The sequence below is a fragment of the Salmo trutta genome, chromosome 37 (assembly GCF_901001165.1).
Source record: "Salmo trutta chromosome 37, fSalTru1.1, whole genome shotgun sequence".
Lineage (NCBI taxonomy): Eukaryota > Metazoa > Chordata > Actinopteri > Salmoniformes > Salmonidae > Salmo > Salmo trutta.
This window is the reverse complement of record NC_042993.1, coordinates 6,541,623-6,557,125: the sequence shown is the minus strand read 5'-3', so window position 1 is coordinate 6,557,125 and position 15,503 is coordinate 6,541,623. Positions and strand designations below refer to the sequence as shown.

General features: G+C 42.3%; 1 protein-coding gene across 2 annotated transcripts in view; it reads left to right on the top strand.

Annotated features, from left to right (window-relative positions):
* The window catches only part of col6a4a (collagen, type VI, alpha 4a), a 37,561-nt gene that overhangs the window by 3,370 nt on the left and 18,688 nt on the right, over positions 1-15,503 (top strand). Inside the window, exons 2-12 of one of the 2 annotated variants that reach the window (XM_029738437.1) lie at positions 8,665-8,766; positions 9,076-9,684; positions 9,768-10,355; positions 10,602-11,165; positions 11,287-11,904; positions 12,024-12,584; positions 12,738-13,295; positions 13,403-13,978; positions 14,094-14,678; positions 14,891-15,240; positions 15,364-15,442. In XM_029738437.1, the coding sequence (XP_029594297.1) occupies positions 8,691-8,766; positions 9,076-9,684; positions 9,768-10,355; positions 10,602-11,165; positions 11,287-11,904; positions 12,024-12,584; positions 12,738-13,295; positions 13,403-13,978; positions 14,094-14,678; positions 14,891-15,240; positions 15,364-15,442 (5,164 nt within the window). In that variant the 5' untranslated portion in view covers positions 8,665-8,690. Of the gene's footprint in view, positions 1-8,637; positions 8,767-9,075; positions 9,685-9,767; positions 10,356-10,601; positions 11,166-11,286; positions 11,905-12,023; positions 12,585-12,737; positions 13,296-13,402; positions 13,979-14,093; positions 14,679-14,890; positions 15,241-15,363; positions 15,443-15,503 lie in introns of both variants that reach the window. The other variant, XM_029738436.1, reaches the window with a different exon arrangement.

Genomic DNA, 15,503 nt, shown 5'->3' with positions numbered 1-15,503 from the left:
TCCTTTCAGGATAAACACAGTGTTCTCTTCTTGTTGTGTCAGTCTGCATCACAATGCCCATGGATGTGCACCCTTCATTTGTTGCGGTATTTCATAATGGGGAATTTCCGCCTAATACACAAGACAGAGCCAATTAACGGGAAAGTGGCCTTTCAGACCATTTAGAGCAATGTCTAATTGTTTCACTCCCAGGCTCAGACTTGATCTTGGCAAAGCCACATATTTTCATATACGTCTGTCAAAAATTTGCAACAAAAACAATACTGTTTTTCGTCTTCAATGACATGCAAACCACGACAGCCACATCAATAAGTGTACTGGATGATATCACAGCCAAATCAGAGAAGTGTGCTAAGTTTGAAGCCAATAACAGCCGAGCAATAACATCTAATCAGTGCCACTCCAACTGCTTATGGTTCAAGTAGCCTTAAATATTGTTATAGTTAAGCAATCTGGTACAATGTGATCATTACAATACGAATTCAGTGTAGTGTTCTGTTCTATTGATGATCAAGGTCACACAGTACAATGTTATTAATACTGTGTAATTCATTACTGTACTGCATGGCAACACTATTGTAGCCAACACTACATTACTTAAATCTGCAACATTGGTTTGCTGAAACCTCAGCCACTGATAAATGTCAACTGCATCAGAGATTCAAACTCACTCACCAACCGCCACATTCTGAATAACAGTAAGACTGCAGCAACCAGTGCTGCCAAGGTGATCTAACTCAGCTACATGACAAATAGGAATCTATAAGAACGTTTTTTTTTAAAACAGGAACAGTTTCACAGGCTTCTGAATTTTCAACATGATTGAAATTAGCTGTGATAGTGGTTTTCTGGAAAAGCTGCTGCCACTCTCCCTGTAAAAAGCCATTTGAGAAACACTCTGCCTGTGTAAACAAACTGACTGTGTTTACACAGCTACCCGAAGAACACAATTCAGATTTTTTTTCCATATACAATCTTTTTTTTCTGAGTGTCCAGACTCAGTGTCCAGACCTTTTAACCAAATCAGATTTGCTCATTCACACAGATGTAGATGGCCGGGCGGGGTGGATGTGGAGCCAGAGAAAGCAGGGGTTGAAAGTGTAGAACGCAGCTCCTACATTTGAATATAAAAATTGATTTTATCAAACACAATTATGCTACATTTTATGTCTGGGACCCTCAGGATGACAAATCAGAGCAAGATTACTGAATGTAAGTAAATAATTTACCTTCAGAGGTGAATATATCAAACCAGTTGCCGTGGTACTTTTTGTTGTTGTTGTGCACTCTCCTCAAACAATAGCATGGTCTTTTTTCACCGTAATAGCTACTGTAAATTGGACAGTGCAGTTAGATTAACAACAATTTAAGCTTTCTGCCCATATAAGACATGTCTATGTCCTGGAAAGTGTGCTGTTACTTACAACTGTCATGCTAATCACATTAGCTCAACCGTCCCAGTATAGGGACACCGATCATGTAGAGGTTTTTAAAATGTTGGGGTGGTTGCCATGGTAATGGCAGGTCATGTGCAAAAAAAGGAAAACTTCAGAGCAAATCAATTCTGATTTGAGCATCTAGACTGAGGTCACATATGTAGCATCAGAATTGTATCAGGATTGAGATCCACATAGGGTGGTGGTATACAGTAAATCATAAGTCAAAAGATCAGATTCCATGTGTTTTTGTTGTTGCTGTTTACACATTAGGGACAAGATCAGATAGGTATCAGATATGGAAATAATTGGCAAAAGATCTGAATTGGGCTGCCTGTGTAAACACAGCCCCTGTGGTCCACAGCCAGACTAGCATGACCTGTAGTTCTGTACATTGAACAGCCAAGTTCCTTTGTTTACACCTCCTAAAGCCTCAACGTCTGTGTATAAAACACAGCCGGCACCAGCTGTAAATCAAAAGTGATAAGAAGTAAATGTTAGGCTTCTCTATTTAGAGAAAGAGGAGGGGAAGAAGGACATTGCATTGGTTATCCCATAGGTCAAGGACTTCTTGTCAGCAGAGCCAACAACAGCATACAGCTGTGGTGAAGAGCTCTGAAATGGGATCCATTCACATCTTTGGACTTTATGATGATGTGTATGTTTAAGGGAACAGTGATGCAGCTAAAGCAATTAATAACTGATGCCTACCAGAACCCCACAGTCATCAGTCAACATGGATTGATAGGTAACAAACATAAATTCAGCTTGAAATAAACCAGCCACTGAAACCATATTGTTGATTTATATGTTACATTAAAGAATCAGTCTTGGATAATTGTACTGGACCGTTCTGACCATAGACAACCTTGACCTTGACTCGTCATGAAGAGGTAAACAACATGTTTGTGGTGTAATCATTGTCCTGTAGAAAGCTTTAAAGTACTCCATAATTGAACAGCACCCTTGTGCGTGATAGTTCACGGTCAATCTGTGACCACAGTTTCTGAGTGGAATAGATGATTTGCCATTGAAAACAATGGGGCCCCACTCTTTTAGACCTCACTCTGTTGACCGGAAAGGAACTGCTTTGAACGCTGCCTAAATAAACCGAGGTAGAGAACAGAGTGTGAAGGAAATGTGCATGAGATCTGTTAGACCCAGATGTAAGTATATTCAGTGGACTCTGACCTGAAGAAATGAGATGTCAAGACAGCCCTTTCAATCACTGTCATTCAAGTGCGATTCTTATTTGAAATGGGGGTCTGCAAATCACGATTACCTCCAGATGCATCCATTTAGGATGGACCCCCATTTCCTGAATTTCTCAACTCATTGGGATCGGGCCTCAACAAGCATCGGTACAAGACTCTTTGTCACAATCTTCACCTGCATCTGAAGATATTTCGAAATCATTATCTGACCAATACGCAGCGGCTTGCGTGCTCCACATCATTTTATTTTAATTATGATGGACACGGACAAAACAATAAACGACTAGACAGTTTCACAGGCTATGTACTTACATACAGCAGTGTGAAATAAAACAAACCACAAAAACCAGGTGACAAACACACTCCTAATATATGACTCCCAAACAGGAACAACGATAACCAGCTGTCCCTGATCGGGAGCCACACAGACCAACATAGAAACAGAAATACCAGAAAAACACATACAACACAGTACTTCCGCCACGTCCTGACCAAAAATACTAAACAACTACTCCCACTGCTGGTCAGGACGTGACACTCTTAAAAACAACCAGACACATACAGTACACATTCCCCTTACCCTTTCTCTGGAGTAAGTCTGACTGGACCCAGGCACATCAAGCATTGTTTTTTAAAGGGAAGCTATCAGAATTGTATTTTTATTGTAATTGGCTTGCAAGATAGGACGGCATATTTGGAATCCATTTAGGAATGGTGGTTGAATTTACAGATAATCCATAGATGAAGAATTTTCAAAAGGGCCTTTGTCCTAAAGACATTTATAGGCTGTTTTACATTAGCTGAATCCTGTCCTAAACACATTTACAGGCTGTTTTACATCAGCTGAATCCTGTCCTAAACACATTTACAGGCTGTTTTACATTAGCTGAATCCTGTCCTAAACACATTTACAGACTGTTTTACATTAGCTGAATCCTGTCCTAAACACATTTACAGGCTGTTTTACATTAGCTGAATCCTGTCCTAAAGACATTTATAGGGTGTTTTACATTAACTGAATCCTGTCCTAAAGACATTTATAGGCTGTTTTACATTAGCGGAATCCTGTCCTAAAGACATTTATAGGCTGTTTTACATTAGCGGAATCCTGTCCTAAATACATGTATAGGCTGTTTTACATTAGCTGAATCCTATCCTAAAGACATTTATAGGCTGTTTTACATCAGCAGAATTCTGTCCTAAAGACATTTATAGGCTGTGCTGTACATTAGCTGAATCTTGTCCTAAAACATATTTATACGCTGTGTTGTGCATTAGGTGAATCCTGTTCGCGAGTGAAAGAAACAAGGAAGAAGAATTCAGATAAGCGGCCCTCTTCAACATGCCCTTGGTCTAGAATGTGGTGCACACATACCATACTGCCAGGCTGGAAATGAACACTTCTGTTCCCTTAACATCAAAATAGATGGCACTGGCAATGTCTCAAATGGACACAAATGTCCTAAAAGTGTGATAGAGGACCAGTGTGTGTGTGTGTGTGCACTTAGAAAAAAGGCTTTCAAAAGGGTTCTTCGGATGTCCCCATAGGAGAACCCTTTTTGGTTCTATGTAGAAACCTTTTTGGTTTTAGGTAGAACCCTTTTTCCATGTAGCACCCTCTGTGGAAAGGATTCTTCATGGAACCCAAAAGGTTTCTACCTGGAACCAAAAAGGGTTCTTTAAAGAGTTCTCCTACACAGTAAATTTGAGTAAATGTTACTCAAACTGAATACAATTATACTCTACAAAATATATAATTTGGTCCCAGTCTAAATAGAGTTACAATTACTCGTGTTGCGGAGTTCAATATTCAGAGTTATTTCTACTCTATTCAGTGTTTATATATAACTCTACAAACTGTAATTTACTCTATTTAGAGTAAAATGGAAACAGCTCTACTGCCAATTCACTCAATATAAAATTAAATATCATCAGTCAAGAGTAGCATTTGTACAAATAAACTTAACGTCAATAAATCAGAACTCAGTATTTAACAAAGCACTTTATTCATAAATGTAAGACATTTGCAATACATACAGTTGAAGTCGGAAGATTACATACACTTAGGTTGGAGTCATTAAAACTTGATTTTCAACCACTCCACAAATTTCTTGTTAACAAACTACAGTTTTGGCAAGTCAGTTAGGACATCTACTTTGTGCATGACACAAGTCATTTTTCCAACAATTGTTTACAGACAGATTATTTCACTTATAATTCACTGTATCACAATTCCAGTGGGCCAGAAGTTTACATACACTAAGTTGACTGTGTCTTTAAACAGCTTGGAAAATTCCAGAAAATGATGTCATGGCTTTAAAAGCTTCTGATAGGCTAATTGACATCATTTGAGTCAATTGGAGGTGTACCTGTGGATGTATTTCAAGGCCTACCTTCAAACTCAATGCGTCTTTGCTTGACATCATGGGAAAATCAAAAGAAATCAGCCAAGACCTCAGAAAAAGATTTGTAGACCTCCGCAAGTCTGGTTCATTCTTGGGAGAAATTTCCAAACCCCTGAAGGTACCACGTTCATCTGTACAAACAATAGTACGCAAGTATAAACACCATGGGGCCACGCAGCCGTCATACCGCTCAGGAAGGAGACGTGTTCTGTCTCCTAGAGATGAACGTACTTTGGTGCGAAAAGTGAAAATCAATCCCAGAACAACAGCAAAGGACCTTGTGAAGATGCTGGAGGAAACACGTACAAAAGTATCTATATCCACAGTAAAATGAGTCCTATATCGACATAACCTGAAAGACCGCTCAGCAAGGAAGAAGCCACTTCTCCAAAACTGCCATAAAAAAGCCAGACTATGGTTTGCAGCTGCACATGGGGACAAAGATCATACGTTTTGGAGAAATGTCCTCTGATTTGATTAAATAAAAAATAGAACTGTTTGGCCGTAATGACCATTGTTATGTTTGGAGGAAAAAGGGGGATGCTTGCAAGCCAAAGAACACCATCCCAACTGTGAAGCACGGGGGTGGCAGCATCATGTTGTGGGGGTGCTTTGCTGCAGCAGGGACAGGTGCACTTCACCAAATAGATTACATCATGAGGAAGGAAAATGATGTGGATATATTGAAGCAACATCTCAAGACATCAGTCAGGAAGTTAAAGCTTGATTGCAAATGGGTCTTCCAAATGGACAATGACCCCAAGCATACTTCCAAAGTTGTGGCAAAATGGCTTAAGGACAACAAAGTCAAGGTATTGGAGTGGCCATCACAAAGCCCCGACCTCAATCCTATAGAAAATTTGTGGTAAGAACTGAAAAAGCGTGTGCGAGCAAGGAGACCTACAAACCTGACTCAGTTACACCAGCTCTGTCAGGAGGAATGGGCCAAAATTCACCCAACTTATTGTGGGAAGCTTGTGGAAGGCTACCTGAAACGTTTGACCCAAGTTAAACAATTTAAAGGCAATGCTACCAAATACTAATTGAGTGTATGTAAACTTCTGACCCACTGGGAATGTGATGAAAGAAATAAAAGCTCAAATAAATCATTCTCTCTACTATTATTCTGACATTTCACATTTTTTAAATAAAGTGTTGATCCTAACTGACCTAAAACAGGGAATTTTTACTAGGATTAAATGTCAAAAATTGTGAAAAACTGAGTTTAAATGTATTTGGCTAAGGTGTATGTAAACTTCCAACTTCAACCGTACATCAAAATACTGATGACAATAAAATTGTGGACTGAAATTAAATGTTGGCCTCTGTTCACTTTAATACATGTACATAAAAAAGCTCAATATTGCAATTCAATACATCTAACATTGACATGGAGGATTTTGTGAAACTGGCATCTCACATATCAAAAACACTGATGATAAAATAAAATTGTGGCCTCTGTAAAATGAAATTTTACTGTGCCATTTTTGGAGTCACAGGAAACAGTATGGGACAATAAACAAACTTGAATCATCACAACTGTATGACATCTGTATATCAAATGCTTTGTGACAGAAAAGCTCTCTAACATCCACTACATAAGGTCCCTCTGTTGTACACCCAAATCTATATGCATTAAAATGTTCATCAATACATATTGTTTATAGGGCAAAAGTATCCAACAGTAACCTCTCATCTTTAACAACAACAACATGGTGGATTTTCTGAAAACTGGCATCTCACAATGGACTTTAAGACAAACAACTAAACCTGAACGATACATATTGCCATGGTGTTTGGCACATTTAACATTTAAAACCGTGGTGTCAATTGGTACCTGAAGAGTCTCAGCCATCTTACAGCCCCAGTCCACCACATTTAAAGATAACATTTTACCTGGACCGATCATGACTTTGTTGGTGTCAAATGTCTGCCAACTGTATGCTATTTGACTTTGGTGTTTTTTTGCCAATGTTTTAGTTACATTTTTGAAGCTTTTTAAAGCTTTTTAATAGTTTTTTAAAGGAATTATGCCTTGCTTCATAGCGCATGCACCAGCTATGCAAAACTGGTCTAATTTTAAGCATACATGTGGGGTAATGCACCATAAAATGATGCTTTGGTAGCAGCCTCTTTTTTGGAAACAATTGCTTCAATAACCTGTGGTGTTCTGCGATTAAGTGTTTCAAAAAAATTGTAATACCCTTTTGATATCATTGGAGAAAATACAATGTTTACTATCTGAAGCAACAGCAACAGTAAATACCAGTGTAGATCATTTGGGCGTGCATACTGTCCATAAACCACTAAAAGTGGTATAACTTAATGTTACTGTAGCTAGCTAGCTAATTAGCTCTAGCTAGATGCTCACATTAGCATCTGACTATGCAAATCGTGCAGTAACAGTAAGCCTACACTACAGTGCTAGCTAACTGTAATGTTGCTCAACAGTTTTAATCTGCACACAAAGTTAACCAATAACAGTGAACTTGCCTGGAATTCTAATTAAGTTTAGAAATGAAGAAATTCGGTGGTTCTGTGAATGACTACTGATGTTCGGCGGATCCACGCTCTCGATCTGTCCACTCTTTCCATTCACGAGACACTTGCAAATGGACAATGGCGGCAAACTCCACATTTAACCAACATTACTGGCCGTGGTCATGCTGTTTTACTCCAATAGAATTTAATCTGTATTTTTGCTCCCACTCTAGTGGACGCTGGTAATAATTACACTCTAAAATTATTTAATTTCACTACTTGAGAGGAAAATTATTTTTACTCCAGAAAAAACACTCACCAGTTTTTACTGTGTATGGGGACAGCCAAAGAACCCTTTCAGGTTCTACATAGAAAAAATTGTGCTAAGAGTATCTTGTGATCTGCCAATTGATATAGACATGACTATATGGAAGTGGCTTGGGGGAAGGAGACTAGTGTGGCCAAATCCATCTCTCAAACAGGACATCAAACAGCACATCAATGCGCTATGTAGATATCAATAATAAGTGATATCTGTATCGCCGTAGACTACACCACTGCTGTCATCTTTACCTCCAAGCATTTATTCAAGTTGGATAATCTTTGGATGCCGACAGCACTCACACCATTGGAAGACATAGCTTTGACTGTAGACTACAGAAACCCATTCCTGCTCTTTTCCCGCAATCTATCAAACACATTTGGTGTGCCATCATATTGGTCTCTGATTTGTGGTCAGACTCACTCAGGTGGAACAAACTTAAACTTGCTCCTTTTTACATAGCTGATTTGAATGTCATTGAAAAAACAGAAATGTTAAAGATTTGTTTTCGCAAAAACATCCTTTCTGAATTTAAAAGTAATCCTTGAAGTAATCATGTCGTTTTTTCAAAAGTATCTGTACATTTAATCCGTTACTCCCCGACCCTGAGCATGAGCATGAGTAGTGCAAAATAATCTGTTATCATGTAAGAAAAATGTATAAATGAAGGCTAGGATGTCACAGGATGCTATGTTTAAATTAGATCTAACCACATTTCAGTTGAATCTTGTGTCAACACAACTTGATCTGATAAACAGAAACTTTCTGTGCTCCAACAGTTGATCTGTCCATGTTTGTGTTTCAAGGAGAGAGACTAGAGAAACGTTCCAACATGGAGGGGACACACGGCATCCTGGCCATCTTCACCATAGCAACATGTTTTCTGGTTAACGGAGCACAAAAAACAGGTAAGCATGTTTGTCTCCTGACATCTGAATCATTCCAGAATGCAGACCACAGTCCAGAATGGCATTAACAGAGAAGCATTGAAGAAATACCACACAAATACAAAATTATGACCAACTCTTTGGGGCTTTAGACTGTTGAGCAGTTATAAAAAATGTGTTTTTATAAAAGCACGATAAAAATTATATTTGATTAATAGATTGATTTATTGATTAATTGCTTTCATTGCTCATCCCATGCACAAAAAACCTTGTGGTTTAAACACTTGTACGGAATTCCATTGGCTAACGACTGTTTTCTTCCCCTCCTAGTCTGCAAGGAAGAGGCCGTGGCCGACATCGTCTTCCTGGTGGACGGTTCATGGAGCATCGGCTCAGAGAACTTCAAACAGATCCGCCAGTTCTTGTACACGCTGGTCAACAGCTTTGACGTGGCCCCCGACCAGGTGCGCATCGGTCTGGTCCAGTACAGCAACACGCCGCGCACCGAGTTCCTCCTCAACACCTTCCAGGACAAACAGGACATCCTGCAGTACATTAACAACCTGCCTTATATGGGCGGTGAAACCAACACAGGCTTGGGCCTGGACTTCCTGCTGAACGAGCTCTTTGTTGACCGTGCAGGGAGCCGGGTGAACGAGAACGTGCCCCAGATTGCCGTGGTGATCACTGATGGTGAATCAATGGACAATGTGGGGCTGCATGCCCTTAAGCTGAAGAAGCAGGGCATCACGCTGTACGCCATCGGGATCAAAGAAGCAGACGAAGATCAGCTGAAGGAGATTGCCACTACACCTCACAACCAGCACGTGTACAGCGTGTCGGACTTTACTGCGCTGCAGGGGATCTCCCAGAGCCTCATGCAGGTGCTGTGTACTACCATAGATGAGGCAAAGAGACCAATCTCCAAAGTGGTCCAAGGTACTATAACAGTGTATTTATTGTTTCCATTTGAAAAATATTCCTTATAAATAAATGACATTATTATTTTCCTTCATCTCCAGAGTGCCTCAACGCCACAGTGGCTGACATTGTGTTCCTTGTGGATGGCTCCACCAGCATCATCCCTACAAACTTCCAGGAGGTTCGGAGGTTTCTCCACAGCTTCATCGAGGGGCTGGATATCGGAGCGGACAAGGTTCGCGTAGGACTGGCCCAGTTTAGTAATGAGATCCAGAAGCAATTCCATTTGGGGGAACATATGGACCAAAGGGCCCTACTGGAGCAAGTGGACAGGCTTCCACAGCTCGGTGGAGGCACAGCCACCGGCAAAGCCATTACTGTCCTTCGGGAAGAGTTTTTCACCAAGGCCAACGGGAGTCGCGCTGATCAGAGGGTGCCTCAGATTGCTGTGGTGCTCACCGACGGGGAGTCTGAGGACGACGTAAAGCTGCCAGCCAAGGCGTTAAGGCAGCAAGGGGTCGTTGTGTTTGCTATTGGAGTTGGGGCAGCCAACATCAATGAGCTGAAGGATATTGCTAACAGGCCCCACGAGCATTTTCTGGTCAACATAGAAAGTTTCCAGGCCCTACAAACACTTTCTCAGGGTCTGCTGCAGACTGTCTGTGTCTCCATGGAGAACCAGAGGATGGGTAAGGGACTTTTATAAGGAAACATACTGTATGTTGTAACAAAGTGTGAATGTTGAACTTGCAAAGTATCTAATCCAAGTGACTTGCCTTAGTTGTACCATTAGTTGTACCATCTAAGCAAAATTATGCAACCTTGAGAGGCAGACATTGTTTACGGCTGCTTGTGCCAACATTAAAAGGACCATTTCTAAAAATGAAAATAAAATATGGCATAATTGTCATAACAATTATTCTTTATTTTTTCAGCTCTGATCCCAAAGTTCTCTGATATCTTCTTCCTGGTGGACAGCAATATGATGCTGGCAGACTACCAGCTGGTCAGAACCCTTCTGATGCGACTGGTCAACCAGCTCAACCCGAGCACTAAAACCATGCGCCTGGGTCTGGCCCAGTTTGCCCAGGACACCAAGGTAGAGTTCTTACTGAACACCCACAACACTAAGGAAGAGTACTTGGCAGCTCTCAGGAAATTCAGGCTGCCGCTGCGCCCCAACAGGTCTCGTCACCTGGGCGATGCCCTGGAATACGCCCGTGCACACTTCTTCACTACAGCGTCTGGTGGCCGTAATGAACAAGGCTACCGGCAGTTTCTAGTCACGGTGACAGGGGGGGATTCGAAGGATAACGTGATGAAGGTGGCACGTACTATCAAATCTGAAGGGACAACCATTGTGTCCATCGGGTTGGGTGAATCTACACTTCCAGAGCTAAAGTTAATGGCCACCTCGCCATTCTTTTACCAGACTACAAACATCGCCCCTGTGCTAAAGACTGTCTTTGAGACTGAAGAGGTGGTCCCTGTGACTGACGGTAAGGGCATTTGGGGATTTTTGCTGAATTAAGTGAATATCTGATCTCTTGTGAAATAATTGCTCATTATACATAAAGGATAACACATTGCTGTTGACTAACAATTTCCTCTCTATTGCAGATTGCAGTGAAGCTTCACTGGCTGACATTGTGTTTATAGTTGATGAGTCTTCGAGCAATAGAACTGCAAACTTCCAGCTGGTTCGTGGATTCATCCACAAGATAGTGGACGGCCTAGACATGGACTTCAACAGGGTGAGGGTGGGCATCGTCCTCTATAGCAACAAGGCCTCGGCCCAGGTCTACCTTAACTCCTTCCAAGAAAAAACAAATATCCTTCAGTTCATCAAGATCCTGCCCTACCGTCGCGGTCTCACATACACTGGCGAGGCCTTGGAGTATGCCAGGGAGAAGATGTTTATCAAGGAGAGGGGCAGCCGGAAAGAACAGGGGGTGCAGCAGGTGGCGATAGTCATCACCGGAAAGTCCCAGGACAACGTAACTTCTCATGCCGCTGCACTGCGCAGAGCTGGTGTCACTGTCTACGCAGTGGGGATCAAGGATGCTGACGAGAACGAGCTGAGACAGATCGCTTCAGATCCCCCTAACAAGCACGTATTACATGTGGACAGCTTTGCCAAGCTCAAGACCCTGGAGAAGAGCCTGAAGAAAAGCGTGTGCTACAACATCCTTAAAAAAGCAGTCAAAGACAACGCAAGGACATACACTGCCAAGCAAAGTGAGATCAAAATGACTGTACCAATGCTTCTTGTTGTTTAATTTGTAGAGGAATGTTGATACAGATGTGATGTGGTCTCCGAGATGACACTAGTGCTTTCTTTTCTCTTTTGATTCTAGGCTGTTTGCAGACAGATGAAGCAGACATGTTCTTTCTGATCGACCACTCAGGGAGTATTGAATATCCAGACTTTGCTGACATGAAAACATTTATTAACGAATTCATACACACGTTCCACATCGGACCGCATCATGTCCGCGTGGGTGTGGTAAAGTTCTCTGATACCCCAGCTCTTGAGTTTGATTTGACAACCTACCCTGACAACCCTTCAGTGGAGAAAGCAGTGGATGGTATCATCCAACTTGGAGGCGGGACAAGGACCGGATTAGCGCTGACCTCTATGGGTCCCTACTTTGATCGGGCTAAGGCCACACGTAGTCACAAGGTTCGCGAGTACCTCATTGTCATCACAGACGGAGAGTCTCAAGACAACGTGAAGGATCAAGCAGCAAAGCTGAGGGCGCAGGGCATCACCATATATGCCATTGGGGTGAAGCAAGCTAACGATACACAGCTGCTGGAGATTGCTGGCAGCCAAGAGAAGAAGTTCTTTGTCAACAACTTTGACGCTCTGAAACCAATAAAAAATGACATCATCACAGATATCTGCTCCCCTGATAGTAAGGCAATCTCTATTGTTTTTAAGTGTTACATCTTATTTATTTTCTGATTTCAGTAAAAATATGAAACACCTTGTCTCTTGCCAGGGATTGATTATGAGCACACATTGAGTTATAACAACAGCTAAATTAATATTTGTTCTCTTTTCACAGTTTGCAAGGACATGAAGGGGGACGTCCTCTTCTTGATCGACAGCTCAGGTAGCATCAACAACCCAGACTTCCAGAAGATGAAGGTCTTCTTGCAATCCATCATCAACAAATCTGACATAGGCCTGGATAAAGTGCACGTGGGCATCATACAGTTCAGCACCAGCCAACAGGTGATCTTCCCTCTCAACAAGCATAACGATAAGGAAGGCATGTTGCAGGATTTACAAACGATGCAACAGATAGGCGGGGGCACACACACCGGAGAAGCCCTGTCCTACACCTCGCAGTTCTTTGACCCACTGAAAGGAGGGCGCACTAACGTGAAGCAGTTCCTGATTGTTGTAACCGATGGTGAGGCGCAGGATGAGGTAAAGTCTCCTGCCAAGAAACTTCAAGACAAGGGTGTGATCATCTACGCTATTGGGGTGGTCAATGCCAACAATACACAGTTGCTGGAGATCAGTGGCGCACAGGAGAGGGTCTACTCCGAGAGGGACTTTGATGCACTCAAGGCTTTGGATAGCCAACTGGCATTGGCAATCTGTGATCCGGAGAGAGGTGAGTGCCACTTGGTTCATGAAACATTACTTAAAAGCAACAATGAGTTCACATTTCTTAGATTTTGACATTGATATTTTCCTCTATCTCTTCTTCTCTTCCACCAGAGTGTGTGAGGACGGAGATCGCAGACATTATTTTCTTGGTGGACGGCTCCACCAGCATCAGCTCAGATAATTTTGACATAATGAAAAACTTCATGATGTCCGTGGTCAATGAAACCTCTGTTGGGGAGAAGCAGACACGCTATGGTCTGATTGTCTTTTCAGACGACCCCGAGTCTAAATTCACACTCAACGAATACAAATCTAAGAGAGATGTCAATAGTGCCATCACAAAGCTTAGAGAGCCCAGTGGAGACACCTACACTGGCAAGGCACTCAAGTATTCCTTGGGTTATTTTGGTGCAGAGTACGGCGGGCGAAAGGCCCTAAATGTCCCCCAGTGGTTGATGGTGATCACAGATGGTGAGGCTACTGACCCCTATCACCTAGCTGGGCCAGCCAAGGAGCTACGGGACAATGGGATCATAGTCTATAGCATCGGAGTGGTTGGAGCAAATAAGCAAGAGCTTGAGCTCATGGCAGGGGACCCGAATAAGGTTTTCTTTGTGGATGACTTCCATAAACTAGACACACTGCACAAAAATATTTCCTTTGAATTCTGCCAAACCAGCAAACCAGGTAAGACAGAATGCAACTGTAAAAACATCTAATCTGAAAGTACAAAGCCTTGTAGCATAAGCATGTTGAAATTAGATGGTTCAACATGATCTGACGTCTTCTCTTCTCCTCTTAGTCTGTGAAAAAACGCAGGGGGATCTGGTCCTGTTGATTGACAGCTCAGGGAGCATCAGCACCACCGACTTCACTATCATGAAGAAGTTTGCCACAGACCTTGTTTCCAGCTTCAACATTGCAGAGCAGTCCTTCCGGGTGGGAGTCGCCCAGTTTAGCAGTGATCCTAAAAAGGAGTTCTTCTTGAATGAGTATTACACAGAAGCAGAGGTGAACAACCAGATAAACAATATGATACAGATTAGGTACACAACGAACATCGGAAAGGCCCTGGACTACGTCCGTATGGAGTACTTCCAACCAGCTAGAGGGAGCCGTATCAATGCCAAGGTCTCTCAGAACCTGGTTGTGATCACTGACGGACGTTCAGATGATGATGTTGTGCATGCAGCAGAGGAGCTCAAGGCCATGAACATTGAGGTGTTTGCCATTGGTATAGGGAAAGACCACAAACCTGTTGAGCTCGGGCAAATCACTCTCAACCCGGAAAGGGTCTTCTCTGTGCAGGACTTTGCCAGCCTGGACAAGATCAAGAAGAAGGTGGTGGATACTATATGCTCCTCCAAGGTACCAGAAACTCAAGCAGGTGAGTAAACAGTATGCACGTTTTATTTCCTCTGTCTCTCCTGACTCAATGTAAAACCCTCGTCAAAGAATGCTTGTTAGTGTTTGAAAAACAAGCTATTTTACATTGTCTCTCATATTATCCTTGAGTAAACCTAACACATAAAGCTTTTGGACTTGTTAAAGGGGTTCATTTGGATGATAAGTAATAATGAGTGTGTCTGTGTCCAATAGGCTGCACCATAGACATCGCCATGGGGTTCGATATTACACGCAGGGCCACCGCCCAGGGGCTCTTCGATGGCCAAGCCCAGCTACAGGCCTTCCTGCCACAGATTATCCGCTATGTGTCCAACCTGAAGGGCCTGTGCTGCGTGGCGGGAGATGGTTCCATTGAGACTAACATTGGCTTCCGCGTGGTGGAGCAGAACGGAAAGGTTCTCTACGACTACAACTTCGAGAAGTATGATGAGAAAATTGTGGAGAAGGTTATGGCCCTGCAGACCTCCCAGACAACATACTTCAACTCCTTCCTCCTGCGCTCCTTCCGCGATAAGTTCCAGAAATCTAATGCTGGCGTGAAGGTGGGCCCAAACATTATTTCTCCTGTGTGGTTGATCCCAGACTCCAAAAATGTTCACTTCTTAACATATTTTGTTGGTTATATCACATTGTAATAACAATGCCACAACTACTTTGTCCTTTAGGTGCTGGTGATCTTCTCAGACGGACTCGATGATGACGTGATGAAACTGGAGCAAGAGTCGGAACTTCTCCGCACTAAAGGTGAAAGAACCAGGGGCAACCCACAGAAACGGACACATTTAAGAACATTCATGAGACAAAA